At 41.1% G+C, this 22,522-nt stretch overlaps 1 protein-coding gene across 2 annotated transcripts in view; it reads left to right on the top strand.

The window, feature by feature from the left end:
- The window catches only part of FNBP1L (formin binding protein 1 like), a 245,367-nt gene that overhangs the window by 101,723 nt on the left and 121,122 nt on the right, over positions 1-22,522 (top strand). For both annotated transcript variants that reach the window (XM_077452895.1, XM_077452894.1), the window contains exon 2: positions 16,790-16,905. In XM_077452895.1, the coding sequence (XP_077309021.1) occupies positions 16,790-16,905 (116 nt within the window). The remainder of the gene's footprint in view (positions 1-16,789; positions 16,906-22,522) is intronic.

Below are 22,522 nucleotides of genomic sequence, written 5' to 3'. Positions count from 1 at the left end.
AGCCATGGATGGCCTTGTTGGCGCCCCCTGCTTCATCCAAAGTCTTGTAGACAGAAGAATCTAATCTGATGCTGTCAGAATACAGTAGATGGCAGTAGACATTCCTTTAGTCACACTGTTTAGTTTTGATGGAGGAACACTTTGATTTCACTTGAGGAAGTATATATGTGTATGGCTACCAATAGCCTACATACTCTGTGCTAAAAATTGTCCCTCTTTCCCTCTCCAAAAGTTGGGAGGTCTGATGGCACCCACAGCCTATCCAGTGTTTGTATATATCAAACGAGCAGGTTAAAGTGCTATTGTTTGGTAACCTTACTGGCCTCCTCCACAAATCAGTATTCTAATGTACAACTTATGTAAATTAGACCTTGCTTTGCAAGCCTTAGCTCTAGCTTGAGATGTTCTGTTCTTTCTTCATCAGCTATCAGGAAGAGATGGCAAACTGAAATCTTGTCCTAAAAATAGTGCACGGCTGCATATTTGCCCTCCTGATGTTTTAGTATGCTGTATAGTGTAGGCTTTTGTTTCCTATTGAAGTTGAATAAGCCTTTGTAGGACTCCATACTTCTTGTTGGCTGCACAGAGGATATCTGAAATGCTGAAAAGGTTCAGAATGTTTCTATTATGAATTGGAATCTAAGCCATAATGATATAACAGGTAAGATATTGGCTTTACCGCAGAGATTTTTCCAGAATGACAGGCTAGTAGCTGAAATATTCTAGTTTGTAACTGATGATCTGCATCCTAGACATCTCCTTCTGCTCCCTTCATATATGCGGTGTGTGAGCCCTGTGCCCCATAAGCAGCGTGAAGATTAGGTTAGGTATACTACTCAAATACAGGAGGTGACATTTGCCCAAACTAGCTGATGGTCATAGTGGGTTTATTTTTTGTTGTTTACAAATGGTTTTTATTATGTAAAAGATTCCACACAGATATAACCAGGCGGCAGAACAATAAAGAGTCATGCACACTAGAGAAACAAAGACTGAGACATGAGAACTTGTACATAGCGCTCTGTATTTGCTTATTTGCTATAGGTTTAATAACACTTAACCTGTTGTACATGATGATCACATACCTAAGTGTCTCTTGAAAAGATATTTAAACAGTAGCAAAGAGGGTTTCAGATCACAGTACCAAGTTCCAGAACCCTTTTGGATCAAATGCCTTTCTCAACTTGGTTTAAAACTGAATTTAACTGAAAAGAGAGCAAACTCGCTGTTTTTTCCTGGATCAGCTATTCAGTAGGATGTAAACTAAAGTTCCCAAAACTGCTTAAGTTTTCCTGGATTTGTTACTTGTGTTATGCAACATGCTGAAATTGGAAGAATATTTTTTTTTATTCGCTTATTCATAAGCAAACTATCCAACCCCCAAAAAATCATCTTTTCCATTATGTGGCCTCTTTGCCTAATACACTGATTTAAGGGCTGAGGTTGTTTTTAGACATATGCAACAGAAATGGAATGTATCTGGGGGGGGGGGGGGGTTCTGGGGGAGAGAATAAAAAAAAATATATATATATATATATATATATATATATATGTATGTATATGTGTGTGTGTGTGTATTTTTATATTTTCTCCTTTTTGTATGATATTTTAAAAACTGAGCAGTTCCTGTTTATGATAATCAAAGGGACACAATTACCCACAGTCAGCTTTTTACTCTGTTTAATTCTTCCCTAAAGTGATATTAAAGCCTTGTGGGTTTTTTTTTTTTTTTATAACAAGTATGTTATTCTTACCTGCTCTTTGCAGTGGTTTTGCACAGAGCAGCCTGGTTTCTCCTCTTCTCTGGTCCCATGCCACTGCTCCTCCCTCCTGCTGAGTACCCCCACAGCAAGCCGCTTACTGTGGGGGCACCCAAGCATGCTCCCAAGTCCACGGCTCTGTGTGTCCACATGAAGCCGTGGCTTGGCCCTGCCCCTCAATCTCCTGATTGGTTCACCAGTTGTGATTGGTGGGAGCCAATGGCTTCTGCTACTGTCAAAAGCCAGTCAGGAGTGAGAGTCCCTGGAGAGGCAAAGCTCTTGTGGACATTGCTGGATTGAGAGGGGGCTCATGTAAGCGTTGTGTGGAATGTGCCTTTACAACCACCTAAATTCTATTCTTACAATTAAAGATGTCCATTCATACTTGCACTTTTTAAAAACTTTTTTTTTTTATATCCAACTAGCAGGTTGAGCAACCCCCCCCCCCCTTCTAGGCACACACAGGCACACACTATTCCTCCATTCAAACAAATGAGGTGGAGGAATCACTCCCCCACTAGGACATTGTATTCTAACAGTGGCTCCTACCGCTATCAGAATATTCTGATCAGCTGCTAATTTGCAACATGTCTGACAGAAGTAGTTCAAATGACGACGGCCACACACTGTTTAAAATGACTGGTTCCTGCTAAACCGGTCAAATTTTGATCAGTATGTAGGGAGCTTAACTTGTTTGGAATTCTGTACACAGATTTTAGTTTTACTTCACTTTCCAAATCATTAGTTGGCCCTCCCACATCAAGCACAATTGGTGTAGCAGGGGTATTCAATTTTTATGGATTTGTAGGATGCTTATGGACGTTTTGGAGTGTTCTACTAAGAATGTGTAAAATCTCTTGCCACCAAAATGCATTTTACATATTCCCACGTCAGTATTTTATTCAGTTCCTCTGCAAATGGGTTGTAAGATAATTTCGGATTTTTTTAGGCAATAAGTAACCTGTCTATAATGCACCTGGACAAAATGAATCATTAATTTTTGTAGACGGAGTTACCTGTGATGGTAAACATTTTGAAGTAATGTGTACACAGTATATAAAGAATCCATTTGCAATATGCTGTGTAGCATCCTGATGAAGCCTGTTGCATAGGTGAAATGCACTGATGTGACCTGTCGGACTAGGAGCCCCCGCCATGTGCAGCTAGCTGGCTAGACACTGTGCGTTGTGCTGGATGTAAAAAAAAGCCATGAACTCAGCAGGAAGTATAAGCTTTAATTCTAACTGTTGTGCTTTGTGCACTGATGGGGTTCAAACACATTTAGATAAGTATAGCTTATTAACTATTGGAGCATATCTTCCAGGAAGCAAGTATTTTCTAATACATGAACTTTGCTCTGTCGGCTGCATGGAATGTATGAAAGGAGGCACGCAAGTTTGACATTTGTCGATTTTAAAAGATGCAAAGTTATTTGCCATAACAATGTGCAGTATAAGTGGCACAGCCCAGAGTAAATGATTCCAATGAGACTAATTTAATTGCACAATCGGGGGAATGATTAACCCTTGTTTGAGGAAAGGAGATTGGTATATAGTATTCCAAACTCTGCTTGTATGTAAACTCAAGCCTGTACAGAAGGTACAGGCAGAAAACTGTACTGGGGTATGCTCCTAAGAAAACAGCTTTATTTTTAACCAGCAAAAAAAGTGTGCATTTTACTTTTTCTTGCAAAAGTGAACTTATAAACTGCCAGGCTCCTTCTCCAGTTCCTCTGTCTAGGTGGGGTGAATCCTGTTAGGCCTGCCTTAGAAGAGCCAGACATAGAAAGGAATAAAGAGGCTGCAGAAGATCTCTCATCCGAGACTCCTGTAAGCCAGTATGGCTTCACTGAATGGTTTTCATCTAGAACTCGGGGTATCCTACAGCTACTTGAAGGCCACCTCTATCCTGCTACAAGATTTTCCCATCTCACAGCAACTGTGATGTGATGCGGGTCTTCTGATAATTAAGGGGGAGACTTTCGATGTGAAAGGAGAGGACTTTAGTTGCTAAAGGCTGAACTGATTTGTAAAATATGCAATGTGGCCCTTGTTTTGAAAAGATTGAAGACCCCTGATCTAGATCATATCAGGAGATTGCTTGTGTTGCTGGTTATAACCTTATATGATCACATCAATCCTAGATCCAAACATGCAGCTATGTATTGATTGTAATCTGTGAAGAGTAGTGGTAAAAGACACTGGCTGCATTCACACCTGAGCATTTTCAACTCATAAAACACCCGAAAATGCCTGAAAACGCCCAAAAAGCAAAATCCCATTAATTTCAATGGCACCTGTTCACATCTCAGTGTTTTGTCACCGAAAGCAAAACGCCTAAAATATGCCCTAAGCTCAAAAAAGAACACAAGCTTCTTTGGAACAGATTACAAGCTTTTTCCTGCCTTTTACATTGGTGACCTGAACAAAATCGCGGTAAAAACGCGGTTAAAAAATGTGCGACTTTGAAATGCTCGGTTTTGAATGCATCTTTATGGTTTTTGATGTGTTAAGGCAGTTTGCTTTTTCATCAATTCAAATTGTATATCCTGGATCATAAAGGATTTGCAGCCTGGTTTTGGTGTGTTTATGAAGGGAATATTTTACCGTGAACCTTTTTGAGGATCATGTTTTATCATAATGAAAATCTGGAGAGTGCATCAATCTTTTTCTTTCTTTGTGTAAAAGTGGAGAAAGTATACTTTGAAGGATGTACCACGCATGGCCATAGAGGGTACATCATTTGATTCGTTTTGTTGTGGCCTCTGCTTGCAAGAGATCAAAAAAAGGAGTACAGGAGTCCTTTTTTTTTTATATCCCTTTTTATTGAATAGTTACTAGATGGACCGGAATGACAGCATTGTAGCTTTACCTTTCAAAACAGGCCACCAGCACTAGAATGTAAAAATTAAAAATGCACAGAGACCAACATGCTCTTGTGGTTTGCAAATGTTATCTCCTGCAAAATCCTGTGAAAACGATAATTGTATATGGGAATTTTCTTTCTGCTGGTTTGTGCTTTCAATGTAGGCAAGCGTACGTGTTTGTCTTTCTTGTCCTATCGGCACATGGATTACTGCATATACTTCTTTTAGTTGGCGTATTTGATTCCAGCTTGGCAATTAAATAGTTTTAACTGGCTTGGCCAACAAACCGCTCGGACTAAATAGAACAAATTATTTTTTGCCTTCTAGCTGTATCTTCTTGCTGTCCTGTCCCAAATACCACAGCTAATATTTCTGGATATGACCATAACCAAGGGCCCCACAACTGGAAATGTCTAAAGATTTAGGCCAAGGGTACAAATGAGGGTGCATGAAAAGCAACTGGACTCAACAGCTTAAGCCAAATGGTTCTCTGTCTTTCATTTAAAATTCTTCTGTCCTTTCTGATGTTTTCCTGAGACATTTTTCCACTCCCCAATACCCCAGACTCCAGCATTTGTATACTGATGGGAAAAGACCAATCCAAATAGAATATCTTGAAAATCTGTCCTCCTGCAGCCTAGAGGGGGGCGGGACGAATGCTGACAGATTGCATACAATGAGAATCTCCTATGATAGACAAAACAGTGGTCCATTGGCAGCCCAGAAGATGGGACTTCCTATTGCAGAGGCCGCCAAGTAAACAGGAGATTCACTGTATGTAAACTGACGGTGCTCATCCTGCCCCCCCCCCCCCCCTCCCTGGCAGCTAAAATTGTAGTATTGGTGTATAACACGCTATTTGCACCCAATTTACATGGTGAAAAAGTGAGTGTTATACACCAATAAGTACAGTATATGGTTCTGTGTGCTTGGTAACTGTTCTTTCTGTCATGGCCAGTCATTTATCCACCTGCAAAGAAAAATAATTCATAGTCATGCTATATTTACCTTATGCTGTACTCCTTGCCACATTTACAAAGGCCCCTCATCATTCACATTTTTGTTGACAAAAAAACTGAAACGGGACCCCAAGCATCAGACTGCATTGGAGCTTTCAAACCCTTTTACTTATGTATATCTCTGATCATATGCAAGATTTTGCTATATTTCACTTCTTTGAGCCACTACACCGTGAGAGGCAGACTTGAGCTGTCACTGCCACAGGAGTTCAGCTGTAAAATTGGTTGAACATTTAATCTGGGCTCAAAGTCAAAATTACTGTATAATATCGTATGTCTCTCACACAAAGCATAAGCAGCCAGATGTTTCTGCTATATATTTGATGCTTTGAAATAAGAAGTGAGCTGCAGCCACAGGGACAGTTCAAATAGCTTTTTGTATTCTTGCCAAGTATAACTTGTGTTTAATGCACCATATTGAACTCTTTATTAAAATTGCATAAATTCCTTGATTACAGCTAAAGAATACAACAGCAATGAAGTGCTCTTGTTGTTTTACAAGTCATTAAATGCATTGCCTTCTGTTTGATAAATAGGTCTGTGAAAGCTTCTGGTTAGCAGCAACTCAGTGCATTTTCCCATTAATATGAAATGCATTTGAGTATAGGTGGTCGATATTTTACACCACTGTATCCCATCTTGGCAGAGAAGCAAGGGTAATGACTTGGTTTTATATAAGTTTTATTGGGATCTTGCGCTCTTTTGGTGATGTGTTCTTGGGCTGTTGATATTGACACCATAGAACGTTATGGAAAGGTATAGATATTTGTATTTTTAAATTCCTTTTAGTTTTGCATAGAGTAGGTAAGGGTTAGAATTTCTCAAGTTGTGTTTTTTTTTTTTTGTATTGAGAAGTGTGGGAATTTGAAAATCACAATCAATCATATGCGCCTAAATGGCTGCAGCACTGATCCCAGCTGCAGCTGTTTCCCGCCACCTCTAGACCAAGAATTGAGCAATCTAAGACCATTGATCACTTAGTTCTCAGTCTTCAGTGAGTAGACAGCTGGTGACTCGGTCATCGGCTCTCTGCTCCTCCTGCACTCACTGGAGTGACAGGCTATTGAGGGGGCGAGAGAGTCTAAGCAGTGTGCCGAGAGCATGAGCCATCTGCCAGTCCATGCATCTGGGTGAATCCCAACATTAGTCAAGATCTCTCCATAGCCAGGGTTGGCACAGCGATGTCAGCTGAAAAATCATGAATGTGTTTTGAAACGGATTCAATTTCTCACTGTAAACTTTTGAAACTTTGTGATAAATTTTAACCACGCAGAACATAGTCTCAGGTGGTTAACCAGGTGTTAACTGAGGCCCATTGATCAACTTGTGCTGCGACTAATCACAGTGGGGTTCTGCCCATACAGCTGTGCCATTCATTTGGAGTTCTGTGATTGTACTATAGATCCCATCTGCCAGCACGGCAGATGACTTGTAGTCCTTGGTGAACTTTGAAGGTGCTGGTGAGCATTAGCCTGTAATACTTGGAAAAGACTCCAGATCTGGATAGACTGGCCCTTAAATTCAACAAATTGCCTCTGTGGCCAGAATCAAGGATCCTTTGTATTCGCATTGTATGCTCTGATAATTGCTGGGCTAATCTATGTCTTTCCCCCAGTGGGAACCCTGCCTCAAATGCTCTGCAAAATAGAGTAAGTGAAGATGTCCATGATTCTCATTTATCCAAACTGATCCAGGATAATCCGGTACAGACATGCTCAGACTTCTAGGAAACAACCATTTGCTGCTTTCAAATAGGTCAGCCCTGCCCTATCAGGTCTTGGTTCCATCCTGCTTATTAGTTACTACCTTTTTGATGAAGGACATGACTGTTCTTGAGGGACAGATGGGTTAGTTTGTCTTTCCTACTTTGCTAAAAGCAAGAAAAGCCACTACCAGAAAGCTATTATATCTTGAGGTCTTCCTTTGCCTGGTGTGAACACAGGCAATTTAATCCCAGAGATTATCTGACTTACCGTATATACTCGAGTATAGGCCGACCCGAATATAAGCCGAGGCCCCCAATTTACCCCCAAAAAAACTGGCAAACTTATTGACTCGTGTATAAGCCGAGGGTGAGACATGCCTGTCCATCCCTGTGTGTGTGTCCGTCCATCCCTGTGTGTCCGTCCATCCCTGTGTGTCCGTCCATCCCTGTGTGTCCGTCCATCCCTGTGTGTGTGTCCATCCATCCATCCATCCATCCCTGTGTGTGTGTGTCTCCATCCATCCATCCATCCATCCCTGTGTGTGTGTGTGTCTCCATCCATCCATCCATCCATCCCTGTGTGTGTGTGTCTCCATCCATCCATCCATCCCTGTGTGTGTGTGTCTCCATCCATCCATCCATCCCTGTGTGTGTGTGTCTCCATCCATCCATCCATCCATCCCTGTGTGTGTGTGTGTGTGTGTGTGTGTGTCCAGCCTACCTTTGTCCCGAGCCTCCGTCCCGTGCCTTGCCTCCTTGCCTCCGTCCCGTGCCGTGACTTGCCTCCTTGCATCCGTCCCGTGTCGTGCCGTGCCTTGCCGCCGCCGTCCCGTCCCGTCCCGTGCCGTGCCTTCCCTTGCCTCCGTCCCGTGCCCTCTTCGTCGGCGGCCATTGTAAAGTTCAAAAGCTGCGCCGCCGCCTTCGCCTGTGATGGGCGGAACACTGAATTTCCCAGCAGCCTGTGTTCCGCCTATCACAGACGTCGTATCATCCTCGTCCGTAGTACGAGGATGATACGATGTCCGTGATAGGCGGAACACAGGCTGCTGGGAAATTCAGTGTTCCGCCTATCACAGGCGAAGGCGGAGCCGGAGGCGCGGCTTTTGAATAGAATGGCCGCTGTCTGTCTGCTCGACACGCTGATCGAGCGGGCAGACAGCGATGACTCGAGTATAAGCCGAGGGGGGCACTTTCAGCCTCAAAAAAGAGGCTGAAAATCTCGGCTTATACTCGAGTATATACGGTACTTTCTGGCTTTCTACAATTGTGACTTGTCCAGAACTTGGCCTTAAAAACTCTTGACACAAAAGGTTTTAGCCTTGTCCTTTTCCAAAAACCCTGGCCTCACTCTCTAGTTATACCTTCATACAAGGTGTATCTCCGATCAGACCTCCCTTGCCACACCCTGTCCTTCTTTCTGGCCTGTAGAAACCATCCTTTCGACTTATCGGGGAAGTCCACTTTGATCCTCTCCTGCAAGGTAGCCTTCTTTGTGGCTATCATGTCTGTTAGATGTTTCTCTAGGCTAAAACACCATTCCTCATTCTTCATAAGGACGATGTAGTTTTGCTCCAAAGATACTCTTCTTCCTGAAGTGGTTTTAGTCCTGCATCTCAATGAAGACATAATCCTTCACTCTGTGTCCTACTCCTAAGTACCCAAAGGAAATTTCTTTCAGCTTCCTAGACATGTTCAGAGATTTAATCTACCTCAGTTACTGCTGCTGTTAGGAAAATGGACTCCCTATTGGTCCTACCCTAAGGATCTCACAAAGGGCATCCTGCTTTAAAATCCACCATTGCTATGTGGATAAGACCACTAATCTCTAGAGGTTACACTCTAAGGCTGGGTTCACACTGCAGCGATGCGAATCCGCGGCGGGTTCCCGCATCGCATACCTCCCAGCGGCAGTTCGCACTGCCCTATGCGAACTGCTGGGAGTGTCAGTGAAACGTTAATGACACCCCCAGATCAGTTCGCATATCGCAGTGCGATCTGCAAACTCGGACAGGAATCGGATCGCATGGTGTGAACACCCATGCGATCCGATTCTGCTGCGGACCAAAAAAGGGTCCTGTGCGAGTTTGGGGCGGGTGCGATGCGAATTCAGCCATACTATCTGTATGGCTGAACTCGCATCGCACAGAGATCGGATGTGATTTGCACTGCAGTGCGGTGCGATTCACATCCGGTTCTCGTAGCCGCAGCAGTGTGAACCCAGCCTAAAAGACAAGGCTCCTCTTGCAATATTACATGCTTTCTCTACTAAATCAGTGGCAGTGTCCTGGGGATTTCAGCATCAAACCTCTGTTGACCATCTTTAAAACACTGTCACCTGGTCTTCTGGTAATACCTTTTTAAAGTTTTACCAGATGGACATTCAGTCTTCTGCAGGTGCAGCTTTTGGCTGCAAGGTTCTTGCAGTGGCATTCTGAGTTGGATCTGTTGGCAGTTTGGTTTGCCTGGCTGTTGCCTACCCTTCCTACATTGCTTGGGGATGTTATATGGTCAATAAATATCTAGCCTTTGTCCTGTACTATAGTTGAGAGCAATTTTTATTTACTGGTAAATTCAATATCTTGTAATGCAGCATAAGAGACAGGCCATCTTTCTAATTTTGTGTTAAGCCTAGTACACACTATCATTTTGATTATTTTTTATTTTTTTTCTACCCAGCGGGTTGAATGGAAAAAAAACCTGACCGATTGGTTCGGAGCCGCTGTACTAACAATCATCTGATGTTAGTACAGCGATCACCTCTGCTGAGCTATTGTGTTTTGGCAGGGGGGCGGCTATTTCTTTTTCTACCCAGCGGGTTGAATGAAAAAAAACCTGACCGATTGGTTCGGAGCCGCTGTACTAACAATCATCTGATGTTAGTACAGCGATCACCTCTGCTGAGCTATTGTGTTTTGGCAGGGGGGCGGCTTCCCTGCCAGAACACTCTGGTCAGCCATTGGCTGAGAGTGCTGATTGGGAGCTGGTCAGCTGCTGGTTTTCCAGCATGCTCTTCCAACAGAAAGCTGGCTTCTGTTGGACCGGCTGCCATACAGTCTAGCTCAATGTTGGACCGGTTTTTATAGAACCGGTGGATGTTTCCCGGCCTTCGGCCCGTGTGTACTAGGCTTTACTGTGCATTGCTTGCTACAAAGCTGAAGAGACGTATATGTGTGTGTGTATATATAGTTATAGAGATATAGATATAGATATAGATATATTAGTATATTAGTGTGTGTGTATATTTTATAAGTTTACATGAGTTTGATTTTTCACATGATTTGAAGAATTAAAGTGAATTTGCATGTATTTTATCGACTAAAGATTCTCAACTCATTTAGTGAATTAACCTCACTGAGTTGGGACAGACAGTTGTACAAGGTTCTGATTGGTAATAATTGCCACAAGGATAGACTATGATGTTTTGCCATTTTTGCTGTATGCCCACTTCCCCTATCTAAGAGCCTCACGTTTTAGAGAACTCCTAGACATTCACATAATGATTTGAGGTGAAAGTGGCAGGAAAACTGAGGATCTTGAAAATAAAGCTTGCCTATAATATGGAATTTACTTAAAATTTTTATACAATAAATATAGTGTATGTATTACTTTTGCAATGGCCAGAAGTCTAACTATGGTTTTGTGTGACTGTAAAATACTTTTTTCTGTCTTGTGCAGATTCCTGCTAAGCTCCTGTGTGTTTTTTTTTTTTCTCTTGTTTGGTTTGTCCCTAAATGCCCTGGCTGGCCTCTGCGGTCAGCTCTCCCTGATGCTTGTGTATGTTTCTGTTGCATGGTAATGGCTCTCATATTAGCTGGCAATAGACTGGCCAATTTGCTTCCTATTTTGTGTTTCAATAGAACTTTATTAGGATGTCTTTGTATCGGAGCTAACCACGTAGCAAAACCTCAGCAATGCTTCAAAATACCTTTCTGTGGAAACTGTTTATGAAGCAAAACACAGTACTACTACCAATAGCAGTCATAGATGGAGAAAGAGCCCAATTTGTTTTTGTTTTTGTTTTTTGTTTTTTTTAATGGAAGAAAACGAAGATACTTTTGATAACAAACCAATTTGTTCTTATTTTTAAAAGTAAACTGTACAAATACTGTCTAATACTCCTGGGACTTTGAGTACCTTATGAAATTGACACTGGTTATAGAGATGCTTTTAGCCCTTGTTCACCTTGGAGCAACGTGCCATGTGATTTGACCTGTCAAATCACAAGACAAGTCGCACCCTATTGTCGACAGTGGTGGTGTTCAAACCGGTGCAATGCAGACTTTGCGTTTCCTCATTGATTTTGAAAGAGTAGTTCCTGTACTACCTTTGGCAAGTTTGGGTGCGACTTGCATCGACATCTGTGCATGAAGCTGCACAGATGTCTTCAAAGTCGCACTGATATGTGGCTGTGCAATAGTTGCATGATTTCAAAGCTGCATCAATGTGAACGAAGGCTTGGGGTATTACTCTCTATCACAAGGTACTGCTGTCATCAGTACAAAAAAACATATTCGTGTTAAAAGCAACGTTCTCAGAATGTGCATACAAATATATATAGACCATCACAAGCCTTTTTTTTTTTTTTTTTTCTAGGCATATGCCTTTGATATAATCTTATATTTGTCTTAATGTAAACTCCTCCATAAAACTGTTTCATTTCTGGTATGTGCTGGAAATGTAACACTACCATTTTGGTTATGCTCTCAACCAAACTGTCAAGCCATCCAATGGCTGGTGTCTAAACTGATCACATTTGCAGCATCATGGCAAAGATGGGAGCTTCATTGGCTGAAAACTATAGGAGGGTTTACTTACACTTGCCATTCATGTTTAGAATTCCCTAGAAGTCTGCAGGGCTGAACTAGAGAAATCAAATTTTACATGATGATTGTGTTCAATATCCAGCAGAACCCAAAGCTGCTGAATGCCTGAACAGTGATTGTGAAGTCCACAGTTTTCCAAATTACTTCTTTGACAAAGATTGATCATTTTTTTGTCTGACAAGCCCAGCCACAGCTAGAGTTTAGATCGGGGGGTCAACAACCTGTAGGTCGTGGACAGGTGACTGGTAGATCTGATGTGGGCTTGCTGACCCACCATTCCAGAGCATTAGAGTGCATGGCAGAGGGACTACTTGTAAAGTTGGAGCTGTAGTAGGCATCAAGAGCTGCATAAGCTGATGCCTCCTCTGTAGTGCTGGCTCCAGTTCCATTAGGAGTGATACCAACTGCATGCCACCTCTTATCCCAGTTAGCAGTATCCAGAGTGGTGACAGCAGCAGGAAAGAGGACATCTTCAGGTTAGTGTGAAGCAATACACTGGGAATAATTGTATAGAGCTGCTTTCACGCTGAAGTTCTGCGGTTTACCCACAGCAGTGCAGTGTACCTGCAGGTTTGCTGCGTTTAGCCATAGACTTCTTTTCTATCCTGTGGGTTTGGTGCAGTTTCTGAATGCGGCTCATTCAAAAGTGCAGCATACACTGCTGCTTTCCTAAAGTGATCCCAGTGTGTTTGACAGGTGGTGAGGAGGAGCTATGTTGCTTTCTCACCACCTAATTTAAACCCATGATTGCAGTGCAGGCAATGGCGACACAGTAGTACGGTAATTGGAGGTTTAAATCGGTTGTGAGTGGGCAACATTGTGCCTGGTGATCTTTGACTTCTTCCATGTTGTTCAGGTAGAACTCTACCTCTTTAAGGTTGCCTACCCCTGATTTAGATGATTCACCAGCTTCATACACACAGGACGTATGTTTAAACTCTAATAGAAGCCAGCCGAGTTTTTGCAGGAAAAAAAATGCCTGATGCTTGCAAGAGTGTCTAACGCTTTTAGGAGCTTTTACAGGCATCAAGCTCTTGGGCGCTAATTAATTTCATTGGCCAGAAAAAAAATGTATTCTGGCCATTGAAATGAATTAACCACTTCCCACCTGGCCAATGTACATATACGGCCGCGTGGGAGCCGCCTCCTTCTGACTGGACATTCAGGAAAATTTGATTTAATTGGATTTCTTTCAAAATAGAAAAAAAGAAAATATTGTTTTTTTTTTTCCAAATTTCCGCTTTTTTTGCGCTTATATCGCAAAAAAAAAAAAAAAAAAACTGAGTCGTGAATAAATACCACCAAAATAAAGCTCTATTTCTGCGAACAAAATGATAAAAATTTCATTTGGCTACAGTGTAGCATGACCGTGCAATTGCCATTGAAAATGCGAGAGCGATGAAAGCTGAAAATTGGGCTGGGAAGGAAGGGGGCGAAAGCGCCCTGTATTGTAGTGGTTAATATGTAAGCACTAAACATGCCTAGCATTTGGCAGCTTTTAGGCCTCATACATATAGGATGTTTTACAAACTCATCTAGAAGCCTTTCTTTCTGGCAGCAAAGATGCTTGTAAGTGTCCTAACGTTTTCACAAGTATTGAATATCTTTTAGGCACATTTACATGTGGCAAGAGCTTGGGTGTTCATTTCATTGGCCAGAATAATAATTTATTCTGGCTATTGAAATTAGTAAATGCTTTAGTGCTAAATGTGCCTAGCGTTTAGGTGTTGAGCAGCGTCAAGCGGTTTTTCTGGCAAAACTTTGCTGCTTCTGGACAGACTGGCAGTTGGTTTTTTTTCCTACCATTAAAAGCTCCTGCCACTCAACACTGCTAAAAGCCTATATGCTCGTAGACTCAGTAGGTAGGGTAACATGAAGAGGCATTTGGAGGCCAAAAAAAAAAAGCCAGATGCCCCTAGGACTAACACTAAAAACATCCAGTGTGTGTGAAGCCTTACTCTTCAACACACTTTGCTTTGTAGAAGTAAATTTAAGTACATTATTTGCTCATATTGGTGTGGCACTTTTGTTGTATAAATTCAGAAGAATTATTATTATTATTATTATTATTATTGGCCTTGAATTAACAGATGGTAGCTGCCTATTTTGATCACAGGAGAAATCCACTGATTCATCTCTGCTTGTGCAGTAATACCTCCTTGTCATGCAAGCTTCTGCATGTCAGAGTCGTACCTATGAATCTGCATGTATAAGAAGTCCTATCATGGATATTACAACTGTGAAAACAGCGAAGCGATGGCACTCGTCTGTATTAATCACCTTATTTGCTACCATATCTCTTTAAAAAGTCATAAACCCCTTTTAAATGGTAAATAAATCTTCAATATGATGGAGACTGCATAGTATTTTTCCTTTCATCCTATGCAAGGAAAACCTTAGAAGGGTCTGTTTTTTGCTTTTCACCAGTGGAGTTCTTAAATTCCTTGTTTTTAATTTCTCTGCAGTAGGATACTTGTGTGTTTAAACACGTTAATAGACTCTGAGTGTACAAAATAAATCTTACTGGTCTGGTATAGCTCCTGCCAGGGACAGAATTGTAATGACCCAAGTACTGAGTGCACATGTAGACTCATGGCTTGCCCCTTGTCTTTTCCCTTGGTATACTGTATATCTCCCTTGATTAAAGCGGTTGTATACCCATTTTTTTTTGTAACTTTTAATTACAGTTAAGCCTATTATGAGGCTTACCTGTAGGTAAAATTAATATCTCCTAAACCTGTATGGTTTAGGAGATATTTACTTTGCATGCAGCCGCTAAAGTCAGTGGTGCATGTGCTGTGATGGCCCGACTGAAGGTCTGGCAGATGCTGCCGGACCTTGCCAGGAACAAGAATCCCACGCGCATTCGTGGTAGTGACATAATCATGGCTTCGGCCACTCACAGCGCCAGAGCCGCGATACCCGGAAGGAACATGTCAGCTCCCTCGGCGTGGACCATGATCAGATGTCGAGGCCTCGTTCTAAGGTGATTATTTCATGAGCTACTATGTGCTGCATACTAGCTCATTATGCTTTTTGCCTTGCAGATTTTTGAAGAAAAAAAAAAGTTTGGGTATATAGCCGCTTTAAATTGCTGGATAGGTAACATTGACATGAGGAGGTTTCAGATCTGTTCAAAATTCTTCAAGTCTGTAATATTGAACCTGTTGTGTGGAAAAAGGTAGTTATGCGTCATAAAATTGGCACATAGATGCATCGAAGTATGCATGCAGATCCAACATGATGTGGTTTTAGAATGTTATCCCACGCTTAGGCACCTTTGCATATATTTTGGACTGGGTACTTGAACAGAATTTAATTTCAGAATGTCAGTGCTACTGCTCCATAATGCTAAACACTAAGGGTGCACTTGGACATGAGGTGTTCTTTGCCTGAACTGGCATTGTGACCAATCTTGTTTCCCAGAACTAAGGGCCATTCTGCAGATATGTGGTCATTCTTCCTTCTTTCTACTTTGTAGGCTTTTACATCATTGATTGGCCATCAGTAAAATGCAGAGGAGTTCCAGTCTTTCCCCTACTTTACAAAATGCATTAAAAATACACCATGGGTTGCAGAGGACCCCTCACACTGAATGATTGTTTGTGAAGCCATCCCCACCGGGAAAAGACAGTGATTATTGCTAGCGGCTACTTTAGCCTGTGACTTCAAAACTCATTCCCCTAGCCGACAGTTTTTGAAAGAACTCTATATAATTTGTTCCAAGGGTAGCTACTGCACTCTGTGCTTGAAGTAAATGCCCAGGTGCTCACCCACAAAGAAATCCCATATAGATGCAAAACAGCAGTGTTCTTATTGTCAGTTTCAATGGAGCTCTGTCCATCTTTCTCAAGATGTGAAGGCGTGTGTGTCTACACTCTACCGCGCAAAAGTTGATTTTGATTTGGAGGCCTCGTCTATTCATTTAATTTCTTTCATTTCTAATTCTGAAAACATTAACGGTTTTCACACCTGCCTACAATTTTTGCCTTTTAGTAGTTGTGTGTGTGTGTGTGTGTATATGTATGTGTGTGTGTGTGTGTGTGTGTATATGTATGTATGTATGTGTGTGTATATATATATATATATATATATATATATATATATATATATATTTATAATTTTTTATTTTTTTTTCTTCGATCTGTGTTGTGTGCTAAGATCAGTATCTGCTTTGTATGCTTAGTTTCTGTGATCTCGCCAAGGAGTTAAATCAATATTGGGTGCACTGAGTGCTCGGTACCTGCTAAGTCATGGTAGCCATACAGGAACAGATGTCTTTGGAGAACAAAGGATGGGTAGACATCTGCCAGTCCTCAATTATGCTCAGGTCTGCCACTATATGGCAGAAGACAGAAGCAGCACATGGACCATCACCTCCTTTTCTTTTTCCAAAGAGAAGCAACGCATCACTTCAGAGTTCCCAGATAGTTGGCAAATGTTTGAATTTTGGGCTTTTTGATGGCTGTGTTATGAACTCTTTGCGCAATCGTATTTTGTATTAACTCATTAACTTTGGCAGATGTACTGTGCTAAACAAGATGAAAGTTTTATAGTAGTCATGTATGTTGAATTAAAGCCTTTCACTAATGATTTCCATTTTGCTTCCTATACAGGATCAGTTTGATAATTTAGAGAAGCACACACAATGGGGTTTAGACTTCTTGGACAAATATGCTAAATTTGTGAAAGAGAGGTTAGAAATCGAGCAGAACTATGCAAAACAACTAAGGTAGGTGCCCTTTGGCTGCTATTTTATTTTTTATTTTTTTGCTTTCTCATACTTGTTCAGAAAAGAAAATCAAGGAGCAATGATTTGCTAACACATTACATCCAAACAGTTATTAGTTTAATGGCTTCAGATGCCTATAGTGTTTCCTGATTGCTTACTATCGATAACTGGCTGAAAGTACATCTAAAGCCAAAACCTTTTTTTCTAAGAGCGGTGAGAGGATTGAGCCGTGACAGATTTTTATTACTATTTTTGTCCCCTCTACTGGAGACTTTACCATATTTTTTGTGACCTAGTGGCCATTGTCTTGGAGTTTAGAAAGGGTAACGCCACTTTTGTGAAGGAAAAAAAATGGCTAATAAAGAAAAAATATAGCATATACAATTGTGACACAAGTCATATTGTAGTTGAATGTTATTAACCACTACAGCCCCGGAAGGTTTTACCCCCTTCCTGACCAGAGCACTTTTTACAATTTGGCACTGCGTCGCTTTAACTACTAATTGTGCGGTCATGCAATGCTGTATCCAAACGAAATTTGCGTTCTCTTTTTTTGCCCACAAATAGAGCTTTCGTTTGGCATTTGATTGCCTCTGCGATTTAGTTTTCTAATCTAAATGGAAAAATCGCACATTTTTTTTAAAAAAATTATATTTTCTGTTATGAAAAAAATCCAATAACCTCAATTTTAGTCATACATTTGGGCCAAAATGTATTCAGCCACATGTCTTTGGTAAAAAAAAAAGTCAATAAGCTCATATTTATTGGTTTGCACAAAAGTTATAGCGTCTAAAATAACTAGAGTACATTTTCTGGAATTTACACAGCTTTTAGTTTGACTATCTCATTTCTTGAGGTGCTAAAGTGGCAGGGCAGTACAACCCCCCCCAAATTACCCCATTTTGTAAAGTAGACACCCCAAGGAAATTGCTGAGAGGCATGTTGAGACTATTGAATATTTAATTTTTTTTGTCCCAAGTGATTGAATAATGACAAAATACAAAATGTTGTCACTAAATGATATTGCTCACATATGCCATGGTTATATGTGGAATTGCATGCCAAAATGCATTTTTCTGCTTCTGAGTACGAGGAAACCACATGTGTGGGACTTTTTGGGAGCCTAGCCGCGTACGGGGCCCCTAAAACCAATCCCTGCCTTCAGGATTTCGAAGGACGTATATTTTTGATTTCACGCCTCACTACATATCACAGTTTTGAAGGCCATAAAATGCCAAGATGACACAACCCCTCTCCCCCCATGACCCCATTTTGGAAAGTAGACACCCAAAGCTATTTGCTGAGAGGAATGTTGAGTCCATGGACCATTTTATATTTTGCCACAAGTTGTGGGAAAATGACAAACTTTTTTTTTTTTTCTTTTTTGCACAAAGTTGTCACTAAATGATATATTGCTCAAACATGCCAAGGGCAAATGTGGGATTACACCCCAAAATACATTTTGCTGCTTCTCCTGAGTATGGGGATACCACGTGTGGGACTTTTTGGGAGAATAGCCGTGTATGGGACCCCCCCGAAAACCAAGAACCACCTTTTTGGGGGGGGGGGGGGGGGTTGAACTGTCCTGCATTTTATGCACAACATTTAGAAGCTTATGTCAAATGTCACCCACTTTTCTAACAACTTGAAAACAAAGCCCTTTCTGACACTTTTTGTTTACATGAAAAAAAATGTTTTATTTTTTTTGCAAGAAAATTACTTTAAACCTCCAAACATTATTATTTTTTTTTTTTTAAAGCAAAGGCCCTACAGATTAAAATGGTGGGGGTTTACTTTTTTTCCACACTGAAAAATCGCTGTGCATATACTAACGCTTTTTGGGGGGGGGGGGGAAACCCACTATTTTTTTCAATTTTAATGCACTAAAACACACTATATTGCCCAAATGTTTGCTGAAATAAAAAAGATGACCTTAGGCCGAGTGCATGGATACCAAGCACAACATGCTTTAAAATTGTGCACAAACGTGCAGTGGCAACAAATTACATACATCTTTAAAACTGCCTTTTACAGGTTACTATTTTAGTTTTACAGAGGAGGTCTACGGCTAAAATTACTGACCTGGGGTGACGGGTGCTTTTTATTTTTTTGCTTTATCTTATTTTTAAACTGTTCCTTTTTTTTTTCACCTAAGATACAAATCAGTTTTCAGGCATCCCCTGCAACAAAAAAATAATTTTTTTTGGTGAGATACTCCCAATAGGAACATGTCTAAAGGGATTTAGGCCCTGCAGATTTCCTCATTCGTGCTCTGCAGCTGCCTCAGTTGATTGATAATTATGAAACCACCCCCCCCAATTAGACCCACTCAGCACAGAGGAACACACAGGGATTTCTTCAGAATAAGAAAAGGTAGGAATCTTCCTGAATGGTACACAGATGGCAAGCATTGCTATTTAACTTGGGTGCCATTCCCCCCCCCAATACTTTAAAGAAAACACACAGTAAATACAGAAACCACATCCATGATGTGCCATATTAAAATGACACCAGTTTCTCTCAGGTCCCAGCGACCTAGTGTTGGGGGTGCCATCAACCCTGAAATACCATGTAAGAACAAACTCCTCTTTGTTGGGCCTGTATCGGCACAAACCTGAAAAAAATATATCATTATTTTAAAAAATTATACAAATTTCTATTTTACATGGAAGTTAAAAGACAAAAGTATATAAACAATGTGGCTTTAAATTTTAAGCTATAGAGGAAGAGGGCCTGGACATTTTATGCATGACCACATAGGTCTAATAATATAAAAAATGATTTATTGAACATAGTAACAAAATTAAAATCAACACTGAGTTAAGTCCATGTGTCAGAGTAAGAAAATATGAACTGTTTATTGCTCTTAAAGTGTTAACCTAAAAAAATAAAAATACAGATCTTGGTCCCTTAAAACAGAATAAACAGCATGGTGCTTGTGCTTTGTAAACTGTAATAAAAAAAAAAACTGCCTGCTCCTGACACTGTGTCTCCCTCTCTGCTGACCATGAAAATCAGAGCTACTGAGCCCCACTGTGGTCAGTGTATGTCCCTGTGTCATCCACAGCTCTGCTCTCTCCCTCTCCTCCCCTCCACCCCCCCCCCCCCCCAGTTAGAAACACGCCCAAGGACACGCTTAACCCCTACACTGCCACCTAGTGGTTAACTCCTTCTCTGCCAGTGTCATTTACACAGGAATCGGTGCATTTGTATAGCACTGATTGCTGTATAAATGACAATGGTCCCAAAAAGTGTCAAAAATGTCCGATCATGATGAAAATTGCTGATCACCGCCCATTTAATTTTTTTTTTATAAAAATGGCATAAAACTATCCCCTATTTTAACGCTATAACTTGTGCGCAAACCAATCGCTTATTGCGATTTATTTTATTATTTTTTTTTACCAAAAATATGTAGAATACGTATTGGCCTAAACTGAGGGGGGAAAAAATGAATATATTTTTGGGGGATATTTATTACAGCAAAATGTAAAAAAGAATGATGCTTTTTTTTTTGTTTTACATTTAACAATACATTTCTAGTACATCCAAGTATATTATAGCATATGCAACTGATGACTGTGTGTATGTATATATATATTTTCTCATTTCTAGCCTTAGAAAATAGATATTGTATAAGTACAGTGTAGGTGTGTACCATAAAGTAATAGTATAGAGAATGGTGGTGAGGTATAGGGGGAAGGGACAGGGATCTCTAAGGCTGCTTTCACACTGCAGCGGGAGCGGCGTCGGCGGTAAAGTGCCGCTATTTTTAGCGTCGCTTTACCGTCGTTTTAGCAGCGGTGTGCGGGCGCTAGCGGGGTGATTTTAACCCCCGCTAGCGGCCGAAAAGGGGTTAAACCCGCCCGCAAAGCGCCGCTGCAGCGGCGCTTTGCCGGCGGTATTGCCGCGGTGTCCCATTGATTTCAATGGGTAGGAGCGGTGAATACACCGCTCCTTCACCGCTGCAAAGATGCGGCTGACAGGACTTTTTTTACCGTCCTGCCAGCGCATCGCTCCAGTGTGAAAGCCCTCCGGCTTTCACACTGGAGTTAAAGGGGCCGGTTTTTTTCAGGCGTTACACAGGTGCTATTTTTAGCGCTGTAATGCCTGAATACCGCCCCAGTGTGAAAGCAGCCTAACACATGCTTATCTTGATTATATCGTATCTGCAGGACTATTATACACATATTCAAAAGGAAAATTATGCAATTTTGTTTTCGTACCAAGTTTGCCATTGAACCCACTTCGACTGGATAGTGGGGTGTGAGATGAGGCCTCTTGATCCTATGAGTTCGTAGGTGTAGTGTGAGTGAACTAGAGTGATTACGTCCAAGATGGTTGGGGATTTCCAGTTTCTGGCTAGAAGTAGTCTGGTTGCTAAGAGAACATGAGTAAGGATTGTTTTAAATGTGTGTGGGACAGTTTCTGAGATTATATTGAGAATAGCTAGTTGTGGTGTTAGGGTTATAGTGAGATGGCTTATTTCATGTAGGAGTTGTTACTGCTGCCCATAGAGTTGTAAGTTTTGCACATTGCCATAGAATGTGAATTAAACTACCTGTGTGGTTACAGTTTCTCCAGCAAAGTGAAGAGGTGTTGGAACTTTGTCAGTTTGAATGGAAGCAAGTACCATCTAAGTGTGATCTTGCTTGTCAGCTCCCATAAGGAGGTGCAGCGTGTGGCTTTATATACCGTTTTTGTTGCTTGCTGCCATTGTGTGTCTGAATATTGCAGTTTTGTGTCTGATTCACAGCCTTTAAAGGGTTTGGATTTGTAGAAGATATTTTTCTCCTGTAGTGAGGAGTAGATAAGTGAAATACCTTTTGAGAGCGAGTTCTTGGGAGAAATAGAAGTTCCACAATTTGGTAGTTAACGACCCTTCTATGTTTGTATGTGTGGATAGGCATGATCTAATCCTATAAGGGAGGAAGTCTGAAGTAGGTGCTTCCTAGGTGGACTGGATCACTGAGAAAGGTTTGTGTTTGGTTAGGCTTATAAGTTCTGCAGTTGATGCGTTTGGTATAAGCCAGTTGGGGAAGGTTAAATCAGGTGATAAAAGTTAGAGCGTTTGTAAAGGTATCTGTAAACATTTCATGGTACAAGATGCCCACTTTCTATCATGTAGACTTTTCCAGGCTTTGACTGATGCTTGTACGGTCGGCGAGTATAGGTGCATGTTTGTGGCTGAGGTGCTAAATAACCAGCATTTAGAATTAGGACCAGGTGTGGCAGAGTTTTCTATGTGGTTTGGTGTATTTTGGTCCATTCGTGCAATTCTGAGAGAATGGTAGCGAGGTAATGGTCTTGGATGTCAGTTTATCCCATGCCACCCGCCATTCTATGTTTAATGAGTGTAGAGTGATTTGCTTCTTGATTTATTTTTTTTATTTTTATTTTTTACCTTGCCATATATAACGATTAAGAATACTTTGCGGAGATTTGAGGTAGGAGTTGGATAAGGGGATGGGAAGAGTGCGAAATGTGTAGAGTAGTATAAGCATTTTGAAGGCTGCCAGCCTACCTGACCAGATCAGTTCAAATTTAGTAAGTTTAGTAGTTTCCTTGGTTAGCATTTGCTTGGTGTCTAATTGTTTCTGAATAAACCGATGTGGAT

The sequence above is a fragment of the Lithobates pipiens genome, unplaced genomic scaffold (assembly GCF_037356315.1).
Source record: "Lithobates pipiens isolate NorthernLeopardFrog02 unplaced genomic scaffold, aLitPip1_a1.2 Scaffold_23, whole genome shotgun sequence".
Classification (NCBI taxonomy): domain Eukaryota; kingdom Metazoa; phylum Chordata; class Amphibia; order Anura; family Ranidae; genus Lithobates; species Lithobates pipiens.
Note: the sequence above shows the minus strand (reverse complement) of the source record. Positions and strands in the feature narration are given on the sequence as shown.